Below are 20,711 nucleotides of genomic sequence, written 5' to 3' on the forward strand. Positions count from 1 at the left end.
TATATTCGTTGCCGCTTTGCTTATGGATGGGAGGGAAATGCAGAAAACAATACTATCTGGTTTTGTTCATTCTCCAGCGCCACAACGCGCACGGGGGACAGTGCAGTCACCTGCACTCCTCGCCCACCCGCAGTGGCCCTGGAGTTTGTGCTTGTTGACGGCTGCTTTGGAACTGGGAGCCTTTACACAAAGTGGGCGCTCTCCCTACCCAGGCTGGATTCTCCTGGGGCAAACTGGAAGGGACAGAGAGGGGCGAGGGGCGGGCTGAGGCTACGGTGACCCTCCTCCCCCGGAGCCCCGGCCCCGGCCGCCTCGGCTCCTCCCCCGGACCTCTGACCGGTCCGCGCCCCGCCGGCGCCTCCCAGCCCAGAGCTGCGGCCGCGCAGGTCCCACCCGCGCCCAGGGGCCGGAGATGCAGCCCGGCGCTGCGCTGAACCTGCGCCTGTGGCTCTGCCTCGGACTCCTCCAAGGTGAGCGCCCGGGCCACAGCCCAACCCCCACTCCCGCTTAACCACCCCGGGCCCGCTGCGCACAGGGGCCTGTGATGAGACCGCAACGACGGGGCGGGCGGAGGGACGGGGCAGTTTGGGAACCTAGGTATGAGGACGCCCGCTGGAACCAGGGAAGTCATGGGAGCCGGGGGCTAGGGACCGGGACCGCGGGGAGCAGGAAAGAATGGGTGAGGACTGCAGCCGGGTCACGAACAGGGTGGCGGAACTATGACCAGGTCCCAGTCTTAAGTCTACGATCCGGAGTGAAATGCATCCTTAGCCTGGATCCTTCAGGTCCTTACTCAGTCCCCAGGAAGTCCAGGGCTCATTGCCTCTGGGTCCCGATCCTCCAGCGTGAATCATTTCCCCATTGATCCACACCCGACCCCGCACTTGGGTGCGCACTTCCCGACGCCTTGCGTCTGCACTGGAGATCGGTAACCTGAGGTCCCCCCAGAGGGCGTCTACCTTCTCCTGGGCTAGGACTGAGGACTTGGGACACCCCACCCCGCACCCCACTGCAGGAACCTTACAAATGATCCTAGATTCAAGTTGAAACCTAAGCCGAATCTTGAGTTCCTAGTTCCAGACCGATCCACGTCGAGGTGAAGGGCCAGGGCGTCCCGGGATTTGAGGGGATCTCTGGATTAGAAAGGATAGAAGATTTGAATCATAAAGCAGAGGCTGCAAGGAGAGCCTTGGGAACAGGGAACGGAAGGTTCAAGTTTGTGTTGAGAGCTTGGCTCTGCGGTGCTGAAGAGTCTCTGGAAGCAGAAGAGCTATATGGAGGGGCCAGGAAGGAAGCACTGGGGATAAGGCAAGGGATGAGCCCGGCATCCGCTCAGGATCTGCTGTCCCTAGAAATCCAAGGTGATTGGGTCATCACAGAGCCCCTGATGCTTGACGGAGACGTGCAGAAAGACCTCGGAGAGAGAAACCTGTATATCTGTATGCCGTAGAAATTTACTTTGAATGTTTCATCTTTTATTCCCACAAGAGTACGAACCCTTTTTTATATAAGGGGGGAACGTGTAACCTCCCAAGGTCCTCAGGAGCCGGCAGGGAGGGAACTAATTAATGCAAGTTTTGATATTGGAGCCTCGCTCTCAGCTCGCACCCTGTAGCACCCTATCCGGTCAGACAGGGAAGCTGAGCGGGATGTGATTGAATCTGTGTAGACACTGAAGGATGACTGGACTTTTGGCTGTTTCTTGCTCCACTGCTCCAACCCTGGATAACGCTTCTCGCCAGTGTTCAGGATATGTTTGTTAAGCGAGTGAATGTGTGGAAGAAGTAAACAGGGCTCTAGCTGGACAAGATGGATGAGGAATGAGACTTCCCTGGGCCCAGGAGACCTCCCACATTCAGCCAAGAAAGGTATCTGAGGCTCCGGGAGGTTACATTGGCTGGAAAGTAAGCTGTGCAAATTCTTCCCCCTCCCCATTGCTAGAATCCTGGGGTAATTCCGGTCTGAAAGGAAGACAGGTTGCAGAGGTGCAAAGAGCAGCAGAGGTCTGTAGAAATGAAGGAAGGTGGGAGTGCTCCCTGAAGTAGGCACCCATGACCTTTCGGGCTGTGAAGAGGAGAGGAGATAGTTTGATAAGATGGCCTAGCATGGGTGGGGAATGTAGGGAGCAGGGCTGCCAATGTAAATAGAGACCAAGCCTCCCTGAGCCCTGTGCCTGGTCCCATTCACTCCTGGTGAAAACCGATCCAGGAGCTCCCAGCCTGGTGGGGGATGCTGTGTCAGGAACAAATCTCTAAGTGCAGAGGATGGGGTGAATAGCTCCGTGGTAGGGTATAGAAAGAAAAAAATCCCTAAGAGCAGGCAAACGGGAGTAGGAGACCTGTGTGAAGCCTGGGGACCCTAAAATGAAGCCCTCAAGGGCAACAGACTCACACTTTAGTCTTAGCTGTGCCCCAAAGTCCTTAAGGTGTGTCCTGAGATCTCCTTTCCCCACTGAGCACCAGTGTCCTGCCTGTGTTCAGGGGGCAGGCAGGCAGGGAGGGAGGGGCTCCTTGGACTTGGGCTTGGCGTGGTGTCCTGATCTAGTTCTATAACCCAGCAGGATCCCTGTAGAAAAGGGCAGATGACAGCTTTAATAAACTCTGTCTCGGGATTTTAGTCTGGAGGGAAGCTAGCAGGTGACACAGAGGGACTGCTGGCTTCATCTAATGATGGTCTGCCTTGCCATGGTCTACATCAAACGTGGCTGCCTATCTCTCTGATATTCCTGCTCTTAGGTATAATCCAGGTCCAAGACAGTGGGATCTACCTGTTTCTGTGGCCTTCTAGTCCTAGCTCAGAGCTCTGGGGGACTGAAATGTAAGTGTCTCTCAGAAGCAGTGTAGCAAAAGGGGCCCTGATCCCTCATCAAAGCCAGGCCTGAACAGTGTGGTGAAAAGTCTGGCAAACTTCCCAGCATGTCAGAGAAAGAGACTGTGACTCTGTGCAGCTACAGCCACACACACACATCACCTGCTCAGGATGGCAGGAAGGACAGGGGCACGACCCCATCCTGCAGGGTTTTCCAAGTGCCAGACTGAAGTGGCATTGGATTTCTGAAGCATGAGGATGAACGTGCTCAGAGACACCCAGCTACTGCCTGTGGGCTTCACAGGAAGCCAGTTGTCACCACCACGACCCTTTACTGCAGTTTCTCATGTTGTGGTGACCCCACCCCACCCCACCCCAACCATAAAATTATTTTAGTTACTATTTCATAGCTGTAATTTGTTACTGTTGTGAATTGTAATGTAAATATCTGATATGCAGATGGTCTTAGGAGCCCCCCCAAAAGGGGTCACAACCCACAGGTTGAGAACCACTGATATAGCGACTTCTGGAAGGAGTCTGCAGAATGTCAGTGAAGGGTATTCTGAGCAGGGTGAGGAGCACTTCACATGATACCCAGAGACAGGAATGCCAGACAGAGACAAGTGAATGGTCAGATGAGGCTAGCTAGATCTTGGGGGTGGTTGGTTAGGGAGTGATGGAAGAGCTGACAGGAGTGACATAGATGACTGTCCAGGCGAAGCAGGGACCTACAAGTGAATTGGACATTGGGAAGTAGGAAGAGGGAGGCTGTGCTACAGGACTCTGGCTTAACCAAACGGGTGGGTGATAAGGTCATCCTCCTGAGGAGGACCCCAGGAAGAGGAACTCGTGTGGAGAAGCAAGGTCTCCAGGTGTTACTGACAACTGGTGTAAGAGCGTCATTGGGCCACCAGCCTAAGCTGAGGGAGGATGGGCAGGAGAAAGCTGGTTCTGTTTCATAAACTCCAGATGTGCAAGCAAGTAATACTGACACCCATGAAGGTGGACATAACCCTGATCCCAAAGGCGATCTGTGCCTCAGTTTCCCCTCTCCACAATGGTAATGACACTACCTAACTGGCAGGGTGAGCATATAAATGGGAATAGGGTGTGTGAGCAGCATGGTGCTGCCCGGGTGCGCAGAAAGTGCTAAATATGCATTTGCTTTTATTGTTGTAACAGGATGTATCGGCATAAGCAGAATTTGGGGGGGGGGTCAAAGTGCGTGAACAGTTTTTATTACTGCTGCATGTGCTGCTGCTTCTCCACATCCTTGCCAACCTGAGGAAGGTGTGTTTTCAATTCTTGATCATCAGATGAGTGGACGCTTATGTGTTCCCAGGTTCCTGTTTGTCCTGTTGATGTTAGATATGGTCTAGGGCTGAGGGTCCCATCAGGACAGAAATGCAGGAGAGCAGTTGAGAAGGATCAGGGAGCACAGAACAGGATTGAAGTCCCCAAGGTATGCCACTGTGCAGAGGAGATGGGGTCTGGACCTTTTTCTATGACTTCACCACCCACATCATTCTCTCTCTCTTCCATCTACCTGGTTTTCAAAGTTACATGTGGGTCGATCGTTTGCTAATAGGTCTACAAACCCCAGATCAGCTCACAAAAACACTCTCCCTGGTCCCCATGGAGCAAACCTGTCCCTAGCACCCTCCCTGAATGCTGTGACTCAACACAGAATGACTGGCCGGCAAAGCAGCCACAGCCAAGCCCTCAGCAGAACTATAGTAGCCATGAGTCAGTCACTGTGTATTCTAAACTTGTAGTGGTTCTGGGAATGCATTGCAGTACTTGTGATCTGCCACTCATAGTAATCTTGGGAGGAATCTGCACCTCACAAGGGGACAATATGGAACTTAGAGAAGGGAAATGAAATCTGGTCCAGGCCATTGTGGTGAAGAACCAGCCAGCTCCAAGCATAACTCGCCCCCCTCCCCCCTCCAAGGGCAGCACCTTCTATCTACCCTGGCAGCTCCTGTCCTACACATGGGAAAAGGGACACCGATGGCAATTTGACCCTTGAGCTCAGAAGCACAGAATGTTGGTCAGCTCAGGACTCCAGGATAGAACACTCCTGCCATCTCCCTGCCAAGTTTCTGCACAGCCCCCCTCCCCCCCCCGGCAGGGGATGCACAGGGGCAGCCCTAAGAGCAGTGCTCTAGAACTTGAGTTCAACCCAGCCAGCTATGTCCCCTTACATTCCACCACAGCTTGTCTGTAGTCTGCAGCTGGCCATCTTTGTCCTCCTGGGCACAGCTGCCTAGAGATTCATGTCAGTCTAACACAGGCAAGCCTGTTTTCCAAGTCAGCTCGGGGCAGAGCTCCTGATAGCATTCCATGTCAGTCATACTATACCTAGGGACTTAGAGGTGAGCTGCTAACATCTCAACCCTAGGCACTATCACATGACACAAGCCATCCTTAAGCTGCAGGTCAAGGCTGAGCTGCAAGTGTTTCTTTAAGCCTCACTTTCAGGGAAGCTGCACAAGCCTTGGAGCAGCAGTAATTCTCCAGGTGTAGACAAGGCAGACAGAGGACATTGCCTGAAGCCAGGCAAGGGATGGGTCAGCTTGATGTGCTCAGCCAGACTGTGAAGAAATGCAAGCTTTCAGGAGCCAGACTGAGAACATCCACAGCTCCAGGTGGCCTATGGGAGCCAGATATGGGGCCCTGAAGCAACAATGTCCCTCTGTGCTTAGAAGTGGGCTAAAGGCCATGGAGGCTGCTGGGCACTGAGGAGTAAAACAAGTGCTCAGAGTGACAGAAAGGAACAAACAGACATTAAGGATGAGGGTGAAGAGGAGCCTCAAAGGTGTGCCTGTTGGTTGGTACCTTACTCTGTCACACCTTGGCCCATCCCAGAACCTGTGTAGCAGCTCCCCTAAAACACCTCCAGCCTGCCCTGCCAAGAAAACCAAGACTTTTTACCCTCTGAAATTCTAGCATAGTTCCTGGGCACATTTATCAAGGAGATGACCGTCCCTTGGTTCCAGACTTCTGTGTCTTGTATCTCTTCCTATAGACATTCTTCATATTTTCTTTCCATCTGGGTCCACCTAGGTAGGACTATGGGACACACCCAGTCCAGGAACATCCACAGTAGAGAAAGAATCCTCACTGTCTCTCAGATGTTCTTGTGTTAGGTTGTGTCTTCCCTGCTTCTCCAGGGAGATGCTTTTGAAAATGTGTCTTGGCTGGGTATGGTCGTACATGCCTCTGATCCCAGCACTTGGGAGGCTGAGGCAAGAGGATAAAGAATTTATGGCTAGGCTTGGCTACATGAAACCCTGTCTGAAAAGGAAAGGAGGGGGAATAGTCAGCCCTTTAAAGAAGTTTGCTAGCTGTAAACTGGGCCATCAAACTCAATAAATAGATGAATAGGAAGCAGAAGAGGGGTGAGGGAGGGAGCTTGCCCACATGGCTTCCTCCATAGGCTTTTCCATCTGAGAGGCTCACTAAGGCTTTAGATGAGGGATTCAGAGGAGGGGAAGACACTTTCTGGCCTGAGCATCTTTGCCTACTGCCAAGGCTCCAAAGCAGGGATGGATCTAGGCTCAGATAGACTTGGGCTGCCCTAAAACAGCTACCTGCTACTTCCGTTTCCTCATTACTGACTGGACTCAGGATCCTCCCCTCCCTCTGAGGCTCATGTGATTAAGTGAGATGTTATTGACCTGGCCAGTGCCAAACCCTTAATTCGCCAAAAGTCTTCCATACCACCTGCTTGGTCCTCAGCTAGATGCCAGCTTTGCCCTGGGAGTGGTTGCACTGCAGTCTCTTGAGCCTGACACCAGGGTCTCCGTGACTCAAGGCTGGAAGGTGCCCCCAGGACTGCTGACAGCACAGACAAGAGGAGATGTGTGCTCTGGCCTTGCTGACCCCAGCCTGGCGCCTGCCTCTACTGCTCTGCCGCAACCTTGGGGGTCAGGGCTCTGCTGGCCCCGGGAGGAAGAAGTCAATTCCCAAGTCAGGAACAGGAAGGCAGGGGGAGTGTAGCAGAGGCCAGGGTGACAGTGCTTCCTGCTTCGGGAAAGGAAGGACAGCAGAGACAGACAACAGCCAGGCAGGAAGGATGCACCCTTTGCAGGGTTGCATGTGGGGGTTGGGCGGTCACAGAGCCTATGAACACAGCAGACCTCAGGCCCAAATGGGTCCAGATGCTGAGGAATCTCAAGGTTCTCCTGACCCTTCAAACGGGAAGCATCTTTTGCAATGGAGCAAGGTGTTGCTTAGCTGCAGGCTAAATGAATACAGTGTGATCTGTTTAGCCATCTTTCCATCCATCCATCCATCCATCTATCCATCCATCCATCCATCCATCCATCTATCCATCCACCCATCCATCTATCCATCCATCCATACATCCATCCATCCATACATCCATCCATCTATCCATCCATCCATCCATCCATCCATCCATCCATCTATCCATCCATCCATCCATCCATCCATCCATACATCCATCCATCCATCCATCCATACATCCATCCATCCATCCATATATCCATCCATCATCCATCATCCATCCATCCATCCATCCATCCATCCATCTATCCATCCATCCATCCATCCATATATCCATCCATACATCCATCCATCCATCCATCCTTCCAACGATGCCTTTCAATCCATCCATCTGTCTTTCCTTCCATTTACCAGTTTACTCACACATCTATTCCCACATCAAACTGAACTTTATCTATCTACCACCATCCAACCATCCATCTCTCCTCACCTCAGCATATCTATTCATCCACTTGTCCTGTTACTCACACATCCTTCTACCCACCCATCTACTCAGCATGTATCTATTATACCAGGTGCTGAACTAGGCATGGAGCGGGGGTTGGAGGGATGGAAAGAGAATTCACTTGGTCCTTACCCATTGAAACTTATTGCTAGTGGACAATGGAAGGCAGGGACAAGCAAACGTTTGCTTGGGTTTTGTAAGAGTGAGGAGGTCACATCTAAGCTATGGCCTGGAGATACACAAAGCATGAAGAGAAGAGAAAACTTGCATAGATGACAGATATGGCTGTAAAGTGGGAATGAGCGTGGCACATTGATGAACAACGCAGTGGCTGGAGGATGTGGCTATGAGGTGGGAACGGACCGTGAGTGTGTGTAAAGTTGAGCAGACACCAGGTCTCTGGCAGGAATTTTCCCAGGAAGTTAGTACAAAGTCACAGAAAAAAATTCAAGTGTAGACATGTGATATGACTTCATTGTGAGACATACATGTATATGTCACATATGTATGATGTAAGCATATATTATAAAGCTTATTGTGTGATATATATATATATATATGTATGTATATGTGATTTTTATGTCTTTGGGTGCTTCACCTGCATGTGTCTGTGCACCACTTGCATGTCTGGTGCCCACAGAAGCCAAAACAAATCAGATCTCCTGGAATTGGTGTTGTAGATGGTTGTGACCCACCACGTGGATGCTAGGAATCGAACCTAGTCCTTTGGAAAAGTAGGCAGTGTTCTCTTAGTCACTGCGCTGTTTCTCTATCCTCTCACTCTGTGTGTGTGTGTGTGTGTGTATGTGGGTGTGTGTTAATAACAAATTCATGGAGGAAATCTTGAGGAAGACAAAAGCATGCCCGGGATGCTAATTGGGGGAAGGAGGCAAATGTAGCTAGTAGGACCCCAGAGGTGAGCACAGACCAGATATGTAACGCATGGGACCTACCAGGCCTTGTGGTATATGTCCTAGAGAGAAGTGGCCATTCATGATGTTCCCATTTGGAGACACTGAGACTCTAGAAGAAGAAGCCTTTGGTGAGGATAAAGGAGTCTAAGTCTGGCTTTAGATGAAGAACATGAAAGTTGGAGTGTTTGCAGGGTTAAATCTACTGTGCATCTGGACTCCTTTAGCTGAGTTGAGAGAAGTAGTCTGAGCTGAAGATACAGATTTCTTTGAAATCTCTGGACCTTTAGAAGAGAAAGCATAGGGAAGGGGGAGTAAAAGGAACAGGCAGCAGTAGGCGGAGGAGAAGAAAGAAGACAAGGAAAGAGTGAGGTCACAGGAGCTTGCAAGCATCCTGGGTGCCAGTGTATCTGTGCTGTGAGAGTCACTAAGAGGGAGCTGCACTCCAGAGGTGCACAAGAGGGTCTGAGGGGCGCTTTGGCCACAGGGGACATATAAAAGGAAACAGTAGCGAGAAGCAAGTGGAGAATTGCTTTGTTGGATTTATTGTATGAAGATGGGAGGTTTCCCCATAAAGACTGGCAATCAGACGAGAAATGAATTGTGTGAGATTTAGGTCCAGGGCATTAGGGTTTGGGGCACAGCAGTGAGCTTGTGCAGGTGTGGAGAGGCTGGCATGGGCTTCAGCTGTAGGGCAGTAAAGCCCCCCATCTCATGTCTTACTTGTGAACGCTAAGGGTTGAGGAGGAAGCAAAGAACATTGTGAGTCATACTAACGAGGACCATTCGGTCTGCAAGGAGTAAAACCAACGGGACGTGACCAGTAGGAAGGGCTTCGTGAAGCATGGCTGAGCTTCTCTGGAATGTGGTGTCCTGAAACGGAGAAGTACAGGGAAAAGGACAATTCGGGTGATAGGCTGAGTCTCCACTGCATCCAGACTAGGGCAGAGCCAGGAGAAGACAGAGGGTGGTGGGTATTTTTGATGAAGGTGACACATTCATCAGTGGTGGATAAGGACACCTGAGCAAGAAGGAACGGAAGAAGGAAAAGGATGGAAACAAAGGGTAACAGGCATCCGGGGATGGTGCGATTTCGAGTGGTGACCACATCCAGGGTGTGCCTCTGGAAGCTAGCAGCTGAGGGGGAGAGGAGAAGAGGATTCGGACCTGAGGGAGGGGGAGTCATCCTGTGGATGCTGAAGTCATGGAGTGTGGGACGCCTGACTCGCCAGCAAGAAAGACACCACAATAGGATCCTTCTGCACACGTTTATTGGGCTGCGCATTGACCGTGTAGGCGAAAGACTCCGAGCCCTGGGCCTCTCACTCATATATACTATCAGTTCTCATCCACGCACAGCAGGCCACGCCACCTCACCAGGCACGCAGCTTCAGCTAATCAGGGCAGCAGGGGCATATCTCCACCAAAATGGCTTCGCCAGTAACCTGGTACACCTGCGCAGCTCTCACGATGTTTGTGGTTTATATGAGGAAGTCAGGTGCAAGTCATACGACTTAGCTGCAGTCCCTGGTGCCTTTGGGACTGCCGCCACACCCGCACCCCACAATGGAGAATGGAATGAGCTGGGGTGGGAAGGAGGATGGTGAGCCAGGAGCTATAGTCAGCAGAGAATGAAAGGAAGTGAGCATGCGAGAAGCTGATGACAGCTTTAGTGGGGAGAACGTGGTGCCATCGAAAGCATGAGCCTCTAGGGGTTGTTTTAGGGAGGGGAAGTGGCCAAAAGGCATTCTCCATCTGGGATATAGGGTGGGTTGGAGAACCCCACAGAGGAAGCCATGTTCTAAGTCAGGTTTCATATAAGCAAGAGGAAATAGGATGGATAATCTTAATTAGGATGAAGTCCTACTCTGGGGGATACAGTGTGTATGGGGAAGAGGCTCCTATGGGCTCCTTTGCTTCCATCATCTACCCACCCTCTCCCATTCACCCACCCATTCAACCACCCGTCATCATGGATGCACCTCATCCATCTATCATCTCAATCTCCCATCCATCCCATTTATTCACAGGATGGTCCATCATCTGTCTCATCCTCTTTCCATCTGTTGTCCACCAGCTACTCTGACATCCATCTTCTGGATCTTCATTGTGCATCTTCTATTTGGAGTTTAGAAAAATGAAAGCCACGATTAAAGCTAATTAGAGTTAATAACAGCAGGAGCCCTGAGAGGGACAAGGCAGAAGCCTGTGCGATGGTGACTGCTCCCTAGGGAAGGGAAATACTGAACTAGACTGAAGAGGGATATCCCCAGAAGGGAAGGAAATGGGAATGTCCCAGACTGCAGGACAGAATAGCTGTGATTCCCTGAGCCTCTTAGGCTAAAGCCAGAGGGACAAGGAGCAGCCAGCAAGTGGTCTGCCCTTCCCTCTGCTGTATTGTAGAAGCGGAAGGGCCACCGAAGAAAGCTGGGCTTCCAATTGCCACAGCTCTGAAACTGGCAGTCGCCAGGAGTGCACACAGATGTACACATACGACATCGCTAGGGGAATACCCTCTCTCCTAGATGGGACCAAGGTAGATGGGCACTGACCCTTGTAGTTCTCTATATGCCACAAGCCACCTTCACCCTGATCTCACCACCCATGCCCATCACACCACCTCCTTCTGTAGCTCAGATTACAGACCACCATCCACACAATCACCACATATTTGCCCAGCTGTCTACCTAGTGTTTAGCGTGGGTGAGAGAACCCTACTTTTACTTCAAAGTAGTTGCCTGATAGTGGTGGCACACCCCTTCAATCCCAGCACTCAGGAATCAGAAGCAGGCAGATCTCTGAGTTCAAGGCCACCCTGGTCTACAGGGTGAGTTCCAGGACAGCCAGGGCTACACAGAGAAACCCTGCCTTGGAGAAAACAAAGCCCAGCTCCACAGAGACCCTCTTGGGAGTCCTCCTCCTCTGATTTCCCTGGAGCTGAGCCTTCTGTAAGCTCTCTCCTCCAACAGTAGAAGTCTCCTCAGGCATGCCCACGAGGTAAGGTACCCCCAGACACTTCTCATCTCAGAACCTCAGAGCGAGCTGTGTCCCATGGCCAGGGCTGCTCTCTTGGGCATCAAGACCTAAGTATAAAAGGGAGACCTTGGCAGCCGTCAGAGTGGCTACCCAAGCAAGCAGCTACCTTCATAGGCCAGTACTTGAGTCCAGCTGAGGCCTCAGTTTCACTGACTGAACCATGGGACTGCATACTTTATAAGGTCCCAGGCAAGCCCGTCTGGGAGGTGATAGGGACAGAAGAAGGGAAATAGTTACAAATTGTGACCAGAAGAGAGAGATTGGTGGGTGTTGGCTGATGGCTGTGTTGTCTGCATGATGCTAAAATGAAACCATGGTATATGGAGTGTGTTTTCCTGGCACCATACCACTTGGTCAGGTGGCTTGTGATCAGAGTGTGTAGAACCATGCATCCATGCATAGTGGGGTACTCTGGGCTCTGCCTTTCTACCCCCACTAACTATAACTCAAGAACCTAGAACCACAGAACTGGCTCATGAGCAAACAGTCTGAGTTACTGCTCCAAACCCCAAGGGCCTAAAGGACTGGATGAGGCTAGGGGCAGGAGGACAGGGACTAGGGAGCGGGGAGAGACAGGACATAGCACTGGGCCTCCAGCCACAGAGTCCTCCCTTCCTGTTGTCTCAGGATGATCCTGGCAGGATGCATCTGCCAAAGTTCCAGGCCCAGACCTTCCCCAGGCCATGCTCCCCATTACCCCATCAGGATTCCACCCTGTCAAGTGCATATATATGCAATTGAGAACATCAATCAGGTATACTTGTACACTCAGCTAAAGCAGCACACACGACTCAAAGACATGCATATCTGTACACTGAGATACAAACAGATGTGTTTACACTGAAGACTTCTCTTGTACACACATGTAGACACACATATGTGCATGGGTATGTACACACCCTACTGGGAGATGGATGGTGGGTACAGAACTATGTGAGCCACAGAGCCTTGTAGAGCAGAGAGGCCCCACCTCATCAGCCTAGCCAGGGGAGGCGGCAGGTGAGTTCACCAGCTCAAGCAGGTTCATTTGTGCATCTGGGGAAACGCACCATGAGAAAACCTGAGGGTGTGGAAGAGACCTAGGCAGGCAGAACCCAAGGGAGACTCAGGCAGTCAGGCAGAGGGAAGAGAAACTTGCAGAACCTAGAAGCTATGAAGAAAGGGACTGTCAGGGACCTAGAAGAGAACAAGGCAGAGTGTAGGTCTAGGATATATGAAACTGTCATAAGCAGTGGGTATAAATGTGGGATTCGGGATGGAGGGGGTCTCAGGCAGAGCTCTGGGCACTCCACACTTTAAATCTTTTCCCAGTCCCCCACTACACCCCATTCCCTATGAGTAAACCTGGAGGCTCCTCCTCTTCCTGCTTCCTGCCAGCAGCTCAGCTCACTTAGGGTCAAAGTTCAGAGAAGCAGTCATGGTGAGTTAGGATTGGACTCAGTCTGTGGCAGTGATAGGGTGGTGGTGGGGACCGGTGGCCTTGACCAGAGCAAGGAACAGTTTGTGGTGGAGACTGGTAGCTGTCATGAGACCTTCGGATTGATGCTGTAGCCAAACTGCACATGGGGAGACAAGGCTATGGAGACTGAAAGCCACTAGGCTGTCCCTACCTTGAGGCAGCACCCCAGAAGGCCCAACTGTACCTGGACAGTGCAGGAGCTGTCATGTGACCCCATGACGTAGCTCCTTAATAACCATGTCTTCCCCGCCCCCCAGGCCTGGCAAATGGTTACTCCATGACCCCTCCAACCCTGAACATCACAAAGGATTCATATGTGATTGACACCGGGGACAGCCTATCCATATCCTGCAGGTATCCTGGCTCCTCCCCACCTGGCAGTTCATGAAGGCTGCCCCAGACTAGAACAAGAGGTGTCTGGATGAAGAACCAGAAGGCCACTCTTCCCCAGAACAGAGAATCCTAGAAACTGAGAAGGAGTCCTAGGGTGTGGTCTCCCAGAAGAGGTGCAGATAGACACCCTGAACTCACCTAGCCTTCTCTTCTCCTCTCCTAGTCACCTACATCCATTCCCAGTCACCTATCACTAGCCCTAGGCCTCCTCACAGTACCAGCCATTAGCCAAGGACTATATTATCAACCTGTCATTCATAGCCCCAAGAACCAAGGCAGAGAGTCAAGGGCTCAGGGAGTGGATCTGGGGAGTGTACCCCAATCCTGGATTACTCTTCCTTGAAAAGAGATAAGGATGGGTGAAGCTCTTTGCCCTTGAAGGAGGCTCCTTGGAGGCTTGGGTAAAATCTAGGTAGGAGAGATCCTGACTTCTCCAATTCTCTGCTAGGGGGCAGCACCCCCTCGAGTGGACCTGGCCAGGGGCCCAGGAGGTACTGACCACAGGTGGGAAGGACAGTGAAGACACACGGGTTGTGCATGACTGTGAAGGCACAGAAGCTAGGCCCTACTGCAAGGTGCTACTGCTGGCCCAGACTCACGCCAACAACACAGGCAGCTACCACTGCTACTACAAGTACATCAAGGCCCGGATTGAGGGCACCACAGCTGCCAGCACCTATGTGTTTGTAAGAGGTGAGGCCTATCTTGGGCAGAGTCCAGGAGGGAGTACCTGGGGCCTTCACTCCACTTCCACCCTGCTGACCCCAGGCTAGCAGGAGTGAATACGGGGCCTCACACAGAAGCAGCAGTCTGGAACTTCACCCTGACCCATGGGGCTCCCTTATACTTCCCCACCCCCAACCCTAGCCAGAGACTTCCTGAGCTGTTTCCTAACCCAGCTCCTATTCCATCTCCTCAGACTTTAAACAGTCTTTCATCAACAAACCTGACACGCTCCTGGTCAACAGGAAGGACTCGATGTGGGTGCCCTGCTTGGTGTCCATTCCCGGCCTCAACATCACACTGCGCTCGGTACCACTCCCTTCCCCAGCCTAATCCCAGGACCCCACCCTCCTGTGCCATCCTTGGGAAAGGCAGCTGACCATCACTATGTCCCTCCAGCAAAGCTCAGTGCTGCACCCCGACGGGCAGGAGGTGCTGTGGGATGACCGCCGGGGCATGCGAGTGCCCACTCAACTGTTGCGCGATGCCCTGTACCTGCAGTGCGAGACCACCTGGGGTGACCAGGACTTTCTTTCCAATCCCTTCCTCGTGCACATCACAGGTAGGGGGCGCTAGTTTTATCTCCCCTAGTCACCACTCTCTGTGCTCCAAGAGGAATAGGGCAGACAAAACACCTCGTCCTACTAGTTCTCAGTCACGGGGCTGTGGGGATCACAGACAGTCTTATCACCCACTGCTCTCTGCGTGTACCAGCCTATGAGGACTGTGGGAGGTGACACTGTGTGTGTCACCAGGCAATGAGCTCTATGACATCCAGCTGTACCCCAAGAAGTCAATGGAGCTGTTGGTTGGAGAGAAGCTGGTTTTGAACTGTACAGTGTGGGCTGAGTTCGACTCAGGTGTCACCTTCGACTGGGATTATCCAGGGAAGCAGGTAAGGTCGGCAGCTCTGCCAGGGTCCTCATTCCCATAGCCCTGTCTTCAGTATCACCCCTAGGAGTCACCATGTCCATGCTACCTGTGCCTCTGTGTAGAGGGGATGCAAACTCAGTAACCCAAGTGATTGATGGGGAAGTTTTCTATACCAAAGCAAACTCTGAAGCGGGGCATCCAGAACCACTTGTGTTTGGGCAGGGGTGTGGGCCTTTGCTGGCTTAGCTCTGTCCCTGCTTGCCTGCTGACCCTGGGCTTCCCCTGGGTGCGGCAGGCAGAGCGGGCTAAGTGGGTACCTGAGCGGCGTTCCCAGCAGACCCACACAGAACTCTCCAGCATCCTGACCATCCACAATGTCAGCCAGAATGACCTGGGCCCCTATGTGTGTGAGGCCAACAATGGGATTCAGCGGTTCCGAGAGAGCACAGAGGTCATTGTGCATGGTATGACCTGGGAGGCTGAGGTCATTGTGCCCGGCATGGGATGGGATGGGTCCGGTATCATGGAACCTGGAGAACAAGGGTCTTTATGCGATGTGGGTCAGAGGTCATGATGCACCTGAGCAGCAGGGGCCAGTCAAAAGGAAGGAAGGGCTCTGAGGGGAAGCCCTGCCCAGCTCCTACCAGCTGGACAGTGAGGCAAAGCTCCAGTCTGCAGAGGGAGAGACTGGGAAGGCCTGGTGGATGGTCAGCCCTGAGTTTACACTCATTCCTCCTATTTGGCAGAAAAGCCCTTCATCAGTGTCGAGTGGCTCAAAGGACCTGTCCTGGAGGCCACAGCCGGTGACGAGCTGGTGAAGCTGGCAGCTTATCCCCCACCGGAGTTCCAATGGTAACAGCCTCCCCTTGCTACCCCACCAGGCTTAACACAAGGACTGACCAGGGAATGAAAAGGACAGTATCCTTCCCCATCAGATCAGTAGCCCTGAATCTCAAAGAGGATTTAATCCTTGCCCATCAGGGCCTCCATACCCTGAAATCCAGGTGGGACCCTCCCTAAATCGAGCCCCTAAAGGGAATGCATGCAGATACTCAGAAGAAGCTCAGCCCAGGAGCAGCTAAACTGCAAAATGTTTTAAACACCAGATCCGGTATGTGGGGTGTGATTGGCAGTATGGGGTTTTATATTCCTGCTTCTTACATCCCCTCAGACTCAGCAAGGCTCTGCTAGCTGCATCTCCACGCAGGGAACAAACTCAGGGCCTGCTCTGCAGTGGCTAGTTCTCTGGGCTCCCTTCTTGGAAGAGTTCTTCTCTGAGGACCTTCTGACCCACAAATCTGAGATATCATAAAACTGATAAGCCTGGCTCTGAGCTATATGGTAGTGAGAGGCCTGTAGGAGACCTGAGAGTTGGCCTTTCCCTACAGGGTATGCCCAGGGCACAGAGGGGACCCTCGGTGATATACCTTCTGTTTTGAGTACAAAGCCTCGATCCTCCATTGCACTCTGAGCTGCCCACTTGATTCAATTCTCCTGCAGCTTCCATCTACCTTGTACAGATAAGAAAATGGGCCAGAAGAGGGACAAGCATTCCCACCTGAGCTCCAGGTCTCCTGGCAGGAATTCCTGCTATCTCTTCCTGTCAAACCCAGGGTAGCCCTGCCCTTCCAAGCTTGAAGCACCTCACACCTGGTAAAAAGGTTCTGGTGCAGGACAAACAGAAGCGCCAAAGGTCTTCAGCCAGAACCCACTGGCCATAGGCTGGAAGCTGGCTTCTGTGAAGGCTCAGTTATTAATTAGTCTGTGGCTCCCTAAATCCTGCCATAGCTTTGAGCCATAGAGCACCACATGGCATAGAATCAGAGCCCTAGAGGGAAGGTCCTAAATTCACCGATGAAGCTAGCATAATTACAACTCTTAGATCACAGAGTCCCCTGACCTCTGAGGCCAGCAGGACTAAGTCTGCTCTCAGCACAGTTTTCCACAGGAACATAACTACCTTCTCTGACTCTTCTCTTCCCTCTTAGCTATTGTCTTCCTCTCTGCAGTGTGCAGCTGTCCCAGCACGCACGTGTTCATCACCGTCTCACAGGTCACCACTGTTTAGATGGCACTAAGTCAATGAGTGGACAGCCAGCCAGGCTGGGTCTTTGGTCCGGTGTGCCCAGCAAAGTGCAGGCACTATTTCAGTGAGCCTTTGCAATTCCTGCAGTTGTCAAATAAAGACACTGAGGCATAGGAGAGTTTTTAACCTAAGAGATGTCCCTTTTCAGGGCCACGGAGTCCTAGCTTAGCCTATTCAGAGGGGAGGGGCCTAGAAGCCCAGGACTCAGGCTGCAGAAACAGTCCAGGGTATGAGGCATTTGCTCACACTTGCAGCAGAGACCTAGAGTGACCACACATGCCCAGTGGGGTATTGTGTAAACAGGATATGGCAGCGAGTTGTCCCTGTCCTCACTGAAGCTCACAGTTCAGTGAGAGGATAGTCAACCAACTTGTACAAAACCCAGTGTGCCAGATAGGAGTGTAGGTCCTGGTTTGATCGGAAGGAAGGAAGGAAGGAAGGAAGGAAGGAAGGGAGGGAGGGAGGGAGGGAGGGGAGGGAGGGAGGGAGGAAGGAAGGAAGGAAGGAAGGGAGGGAGGGAGGGAGGGAGGGAGGGAGGGAGGAAGGAAGGAAGGGAGGGAGGAAGGAAGGAAGGAAGGGAGGAAGGAGTAAGGGATGGAGGAAAAGAGAGAGAGGGAGGAAGGGAGGTGGGCAGGCAGTGGAACATGGCAGGCAGGGCCAGATGACAACCTTCTTGAAAAGCCAATACTCCAGCTGCAGTGCAGGAAGGAGAGAGCCATGCAAATTGTCATCTACAGAAAGAGCATCCCAACTAGGGTGACAGTAAGACAGTAAGCCCTGTGGGAAGGGTCCAGGTCTAGAGAACTGACTGGAGCTTCCCGAGGCAGGTGTCCGAGAAGCAGGCAATTAACATTCCATGGGCTCAGCTGTTGCTATTCCTTCCCTCATCAGTATACACTGAGAAAGAAGACAGGGCCCACCGAGGGTGTTGAAGTCAGCCTCTGATGCTAAAGCTCAGCCAGCAGGTGTGGAAGAACTTCATGGATGAACTGGGAAGCTGCCTTCCTAGTCCCTAGGCCAAATTCACAGAAAAGAGTAGGGCTGCCCTAAGCAGAAACTGGTAGAGAGGGGAGTGTCAAAGGATTTAGGGGTAAGTCCAGAAGTGCCACTGAAGATCTCATGATGGGCCTGAAGACCAGTGACATTGCTGAGCTGGCCACATAAGTCAGCCCAGTCCAGAGCTTTAGTCTGCATGTCTGATTTTGTCTGCATGACTGATGTGCTGCAGTCCTTTGTAGATAAGCTGCTGATAATCTCTCCTCCCTGTAGGCCCTGCTGTCCCTGGAATCCAAGCAGACTGCAGAGTTTTTAAAACAAGGACTCCTTGTGCCTTCAGACTGTGACACCTAGCAGATTCAACATGAGATAGACCACAATTAAGGCAAATATGCCAGGCTTCATAAAGCTTTGGGTTACTTTGTGGGCTCAAGTGACTCCAAAGTGCATGCTCTGATTGGAAGCATTGAGCTGTCTTCTGTTTTGTGAGAGTGACAATCTATGAGCAGCTTCAACACCACCTTAGAAGGTGGCTTCATTTTGATGGGCTTCTCAGACTGACCTCATCTGGAACATATCTTTTTTGTCTTCATTTCAATGTTCTACTTCCTAACCATCTTTGGCAACTTCACCATCATCACAATCTCACGAATGGATCTTCGACTACAAACACCAATGTACTTCTTCTTTAACAACCTCTTTCCTGGACCTCTGCTACACCACCAGCATTGTACCTCAGCTTCTTGTCAATATTTCTGGAATTGACAAGACCATGAGCTATGTTGGGTGTATGACCCAGTTCTTCATAGTGCTCTTACTGGGTGGAACTGAGTGTATGCTCCTTGTGGTGATGGCTTTCGACCGTTACGTCGCTGTGTGTCGTCCACTACACTACACAAGCATTATGCACCCCCTTCTCTGCCATGCACTGGCCATCTCCTCCTGGGTGGGAGGCCTTGTGAACTCTCTGACTCAGACAAGCCTCATGACCATACCTCTCTGTGGCTATCACCTGAACCACTTCTTCTGTGAGATGCTTGTTCTCCTGAAACTGGCTTGTGAAGACACAGGGGGACCAGAGACCTATTTGTTTGTGGCTGGAGCTGTAATTTTGGTCTGTCCTGTAGCACTAATTCTAGGCACCTATGCACACATTGCTCATGCAGTGTTGAAGATCAAGTCAAGAGCTGGGCGCAGAAAGGCTCTGGGGACTTGTGGGTCCCACCTTACTGTGGTTTTTCTTTTTTATGGCTCAGCCTTGTACACGTATCTCCAACCTGTCCACGTGTATTCCGGGAGTGAAGGGAAGTTTGCTGCCCTCTTTTGTACTATCATTACTCCAATGCTGAACCCTCTGATTTATACCCTAAGAAACAAGGATGTGAAGGAGGCTCTATGCAAGGTACTAGGGAGAGATACAAGCACAACATAGGAAGGGAACAGAAGTTTATACAAATATTGTCTAATATTTCTCATATGACAAAACTCATCTTGCCTAGAGAGACCTATTATTCTCCAGAAGATATCCCTCAGTAGGCATCAGGATTGTACTTCTTACTTATCTGAAAATTAAAACACTTCTAGACCCTCACGAAATAGCTATTAAGGGTTGCTTTGTGTCATAACGTCTCCAAGGAATGAGTTTGGGAGAGAGGTATAGCGATTCTCCATAGGAGAATGGACATGGACTCTAAGTATAATTGAGAGGGAGAGAATGTAGGTGGTTGGTCTGGTGCTGCTTGTATTCAAATGTCAAATTCTGTATCCCAACACATGATTGCTCCAAGATGAGCAGACCTTCATGTATACCAGCTTTTGTTGTGAACCTTGCCCCCCCAAGTTATCCATGATTGGTTAATAAAGATGCCTACAACCTGGAGTCGGCAGAAGAGAAAGGGCAGAGCAAACGTTCCTGGGCTTGGAATCTTAGGCAGAGATCATAAGAAGGAGAGAAGAGGAAGAAGAAGTTAATTTGTGTAGGTAGATCATGAGTGTGTGGCCATTAGGGCCAGGCTATTGGAGTAGGAGCAGCCCAGGTGGAACATGGCAAGTGATATCTCAAGGTTATTAACAGGGAAGTAGAAAAAATAGCATAGAAGGTAGACATCTCCCCAGATCTAGTGCTTTAAGGCTTATTATAAATATAAAGGTTTTTGTGTCTTTTATTTTGGGAATTATGTGGTTATAGAGGCATTTTAAAAACCCAAATAATATTTACACAAAAAGAGAAGGCTAAACTCAGAATAAAAACACCATACCCAAGTCAATATTCACAATGTGGTGCCAGGTAGAAGGCATTGTTTCAAAGGCAAAAGCCAAGAGTTCATACATTTCTCCTAAGTAGTTCTGACCCTGGCCATGTATTCTCACATCTCTAAGCCCATTTCTGATACAATGGTTGCAATTCTATGATGTGTGTGGCAATTAAGGCAACAGGAACAGAAATATTTCATGGATCACATCAAATTTCAGATATGATCTATTTTAACAATGTGGAAATGAAGAGGAAATCATGAGGGCTTCCCTGGTTAAAGGATGATATTCACATGCCATTGCCTGCAGCAAGATTTACGCTTGGGTCACTTTATAGGAGACTTCTTTTCTGATAGCTTTTTGATGCCAGGCATTGTTCTAGGGACTGGAACTGTAAACTTGTGCAAGAGAAGG

The 20,711-nt window shown here is 51.1% G+C and overlaps 1 protein-coding gene and 1 pseudogene across 1 annotated transcript; both read left to right on the plus strand.

Annotated features, from left to right (window-relative positions):
* Positions 1-384: 384 nt before the first annotated feature.
* On the plus strand, positions 385-18,455 carry LOC147001527 (vascular endothelial growth factor receptor 3-like). The gene is made up of 9 exons (XM_085830031.1): positions 385-470; positions 13,231-13,327; positions 13,815-14,059; positions 14,286-14,398; positions 14,489-14,651; positions 14,845-14,984; positions 15,258-15,426; positions 15,709-15,814; positions 18,318-18,455. Exons 1-9 carry the CDS (start codon positions 413-415, stop codon positions 18,358-18,360), a joined length of 1,134 nt encoding a protein of 377 aa, XP_085686157.1. The 5' UTR covers positions 385-412; the 3' UTR covers positions 18,361-18,455.
* A 90-nt stretch (positions 18,456-18,545) lies between these two features.
* Positions 18,546-19,476, plus strand: LOC110305525 (olfactory receptor 2Y1B-like; annotated as a pseudogene).
* The last annotated feature ends 1,235 nt before the right edge of the window (positions 19,477-20,711 follow it).

The sequence above is a fragment of the Mus caroli genome, unplaced genomic scaffold, assembly GCF_978045245.1.
Source record: "Mus caroli unplaced genomic scaffold, Mus_caroli_1 scaffold_13, whole genome shotgun sequence".
Lineage (NCBI taxonomy): Eukaryota > Metazoa > Chordata > Mammalia > Rodentia > Muridae > Mus > Mus caroli.

Coding starts and splice junctions, on each gene's coding strand:
- LOC147001527 (XM_085830031.1), top strand. CDS start 413: ATGCAGCCCGGCGCTGCGCTGAACCTGCGCCTGTGGCTCTGCCTCGGA. Junction 14,399..14,488: donor TCAACATCACACTGCGCTCG/GTACCACTCCCT, acceptor ATGTCCCTCCAG/CAAAGCTCAGTGCTGCACCC. Junction 14,652..14,844: donor CTTCCTCGTGCACATCACAG/GTAGGGGGCGCT, acceptor GTGTGTCACCAG/GCAATGAGCTCTATGACATC.